Genomic DNA, 1,858 nt, shown 5'->3' with positions numbered 1-1,858 from the left:
GTGGCCTCAGCTTAGAGAAATGGGTAAGACTCGCTGCAGGGCATTGTCCCAGTCCTGTCCTGGCCCAGGCTTGTACCTGGACCTAAATCCCAGTTGTAGCCTAAGCCCTATCTGCTGGTTGTATTTGTCTTTTTTTTTTTTTTTTTAATTATATGACATTTTTATTTTAGGATGCAAAAACAAAAATGAGCAAACACACAAACAAAAAACTTGAAATAGGCTTGTCAAATGATGTAAATTCATCCTTTCCATGGAAGCAGAAGGCAGATCAGTGCAGGTCATCCTCAGGGCCTCATACACCCTGCTTCACTGCTGGTTGCCCTCTGCTGGGTTTTGATCCTTCTTTGGGTCCTAGTCTGGATCATTTTCCTCATCTCCTTCTTCTTCCCCTTCCTCATCCGCTTCTTCACCTTCTTCATCATAATCATCGTCATCATCTTCAATAGCTTCTCCAGTAAAGCATAACACTGATCTTGGGATTATATGCTCATGTAAAAAGTGACCAATTTCAAAGTCTGCAGCGAGGATAGCTTCAGAATCATCATCCAGATCTCCACTCTCAGGAACTTCAGGAGGGGCAAAAAAATTAAAGAAAGAGTCATTAGAAACTGTTTTGGTCACAGTACGAACTGTCCCACGTCCCTTGTGTTTCTGCTTCTTCTTAATCGTTTTCAAAGTGACATTCTTCCCTTTTTCCCAATCTATCTGGCACCCTGTACAACCCATTATTTCTGGTCCATCAAAAGAAAAGGGATCAGAATCATCTGGTTCTGACCTCATCCTATATGTCTTTGTCAACACTTCATTTGTGAAATATTCATTGGGTTCAAAGTGAAATTCGAAGACAGAACTCATAGGTTGACCAGCATCTGAGAACTTCACTTTAATATCTTTCAAGTGCTTCAGAATAGGCTTATCATGTTCCGGAACCATATCACTGAGCAAGTCAACATTTTTAAAAACGGTCAGCCAAAACTCAGGACTTCCCTTGGGATCTTCTTTTTCTTCATCCTTTTTCTCATCTTCAATCTTGGCCTTTTCTTTTAGCTCCTCCGAAATTTCATCTTCCTCATCTGGTTTCCGTTCACATTCTTCTGTAGGTTCATAAATGGCATTAATGATCTCAAATCGCTTATCAAACAGAGGCTGATAAAGAACAGCATACGTTCTTTCAAGATCATGAACTTCCTCATAGAATTTGGCTTCTATCTGTGCACATTTAATTTGAAGGTTTTTGAGAGCATTCACTCGTCTTTTAACTACCCTAGGCAAGCTTTCAATGTGTCCTGTTGGTGTTTCTCCCAGACCATCCAGTCTTTCTTGAAGGGCTGCAAGAATCTGAGGATTTTGCATCATCTGAACAGTCAGCTGACGCGCTTTGATTTTTGTTTCTTCACCAGTTTCTTCTACTTCTACTTCTTCAACATCATCCAAATCTTGATCAAGTTCAGACTGTTCTTTGTTGTCGATGTCTGCCATGTTGTACAAATGCCAAATATTTTCAAAAATGGCAAATTTCGTTTTCCAGCTCAGCTCTCCGGTGGCGAGCGCGGGGAGCCGAGCGGCCCGAGCTGCGCAGGCAGTGACTCAGGGCGGTGGCGGGAGGAGCAGGAGGCGGCGCCGCGAGCAGAGGGTGCTAAAAAAGCTGGTTGTATTTGTCTTATCCCACCAAAATTCCTTACACGTTTCATACCTGATGTCCTATGTCAGCTAGCAAGTTTAAACAGTCAACAAAACCAATGAAAAAAAAAATAGCAGATGGATATTAAGAGGCAGCATCATAATTCTGCAATCTTCACTGAATTCCCCCAGGTAATTCATTTCCTGGAGTATTGAGCGTGGTATATCATTTCTTACC

General features: G+C 41.9%; 1 protein-coding gene across 1 annotated transcript; it reads right to left on the bottom strand.

Moving 5' to 3' along the window:
* Nucleotides 1–286: 286 nt before the first annotated feature.
* LOC138090599 (nucleosome assembly protein 1-like 1) lies at nt 287–1,590 on the bottom strand. Its single transcript, XM_068986281.1, has one exon. It carries the CDS (start codon nt 1,477–1,479, stop codon nt 352–354), a length of 1,128 nt encoding a protein of 375 aa, XP_068842382.1. The 5' UTR covers nt 1,480–1,590; the 3' UTR covers nt 287–351.
* Nucleotides 1,591–1,858: the final 268 nt, after the last annotated feature.

The sequence above is a fragment of the Capricornis sumatraensis genome, chromosome 14, assembly GCF_032405125.1.
Source record: "Capricornis sumatraensis isolate serow.1 chromosome 14, serow.2, whole genome shotgun sequence".
Lineage (NCBI taxonomy): Eukaryota > Metazoa > Chordata > Mammalia > Artiodactyla > Bovidae > Capricornis > Capricornis sumatraensis.
This window is presented reverse-complemented; position numbering and strand designations above follow the sequence as displayed.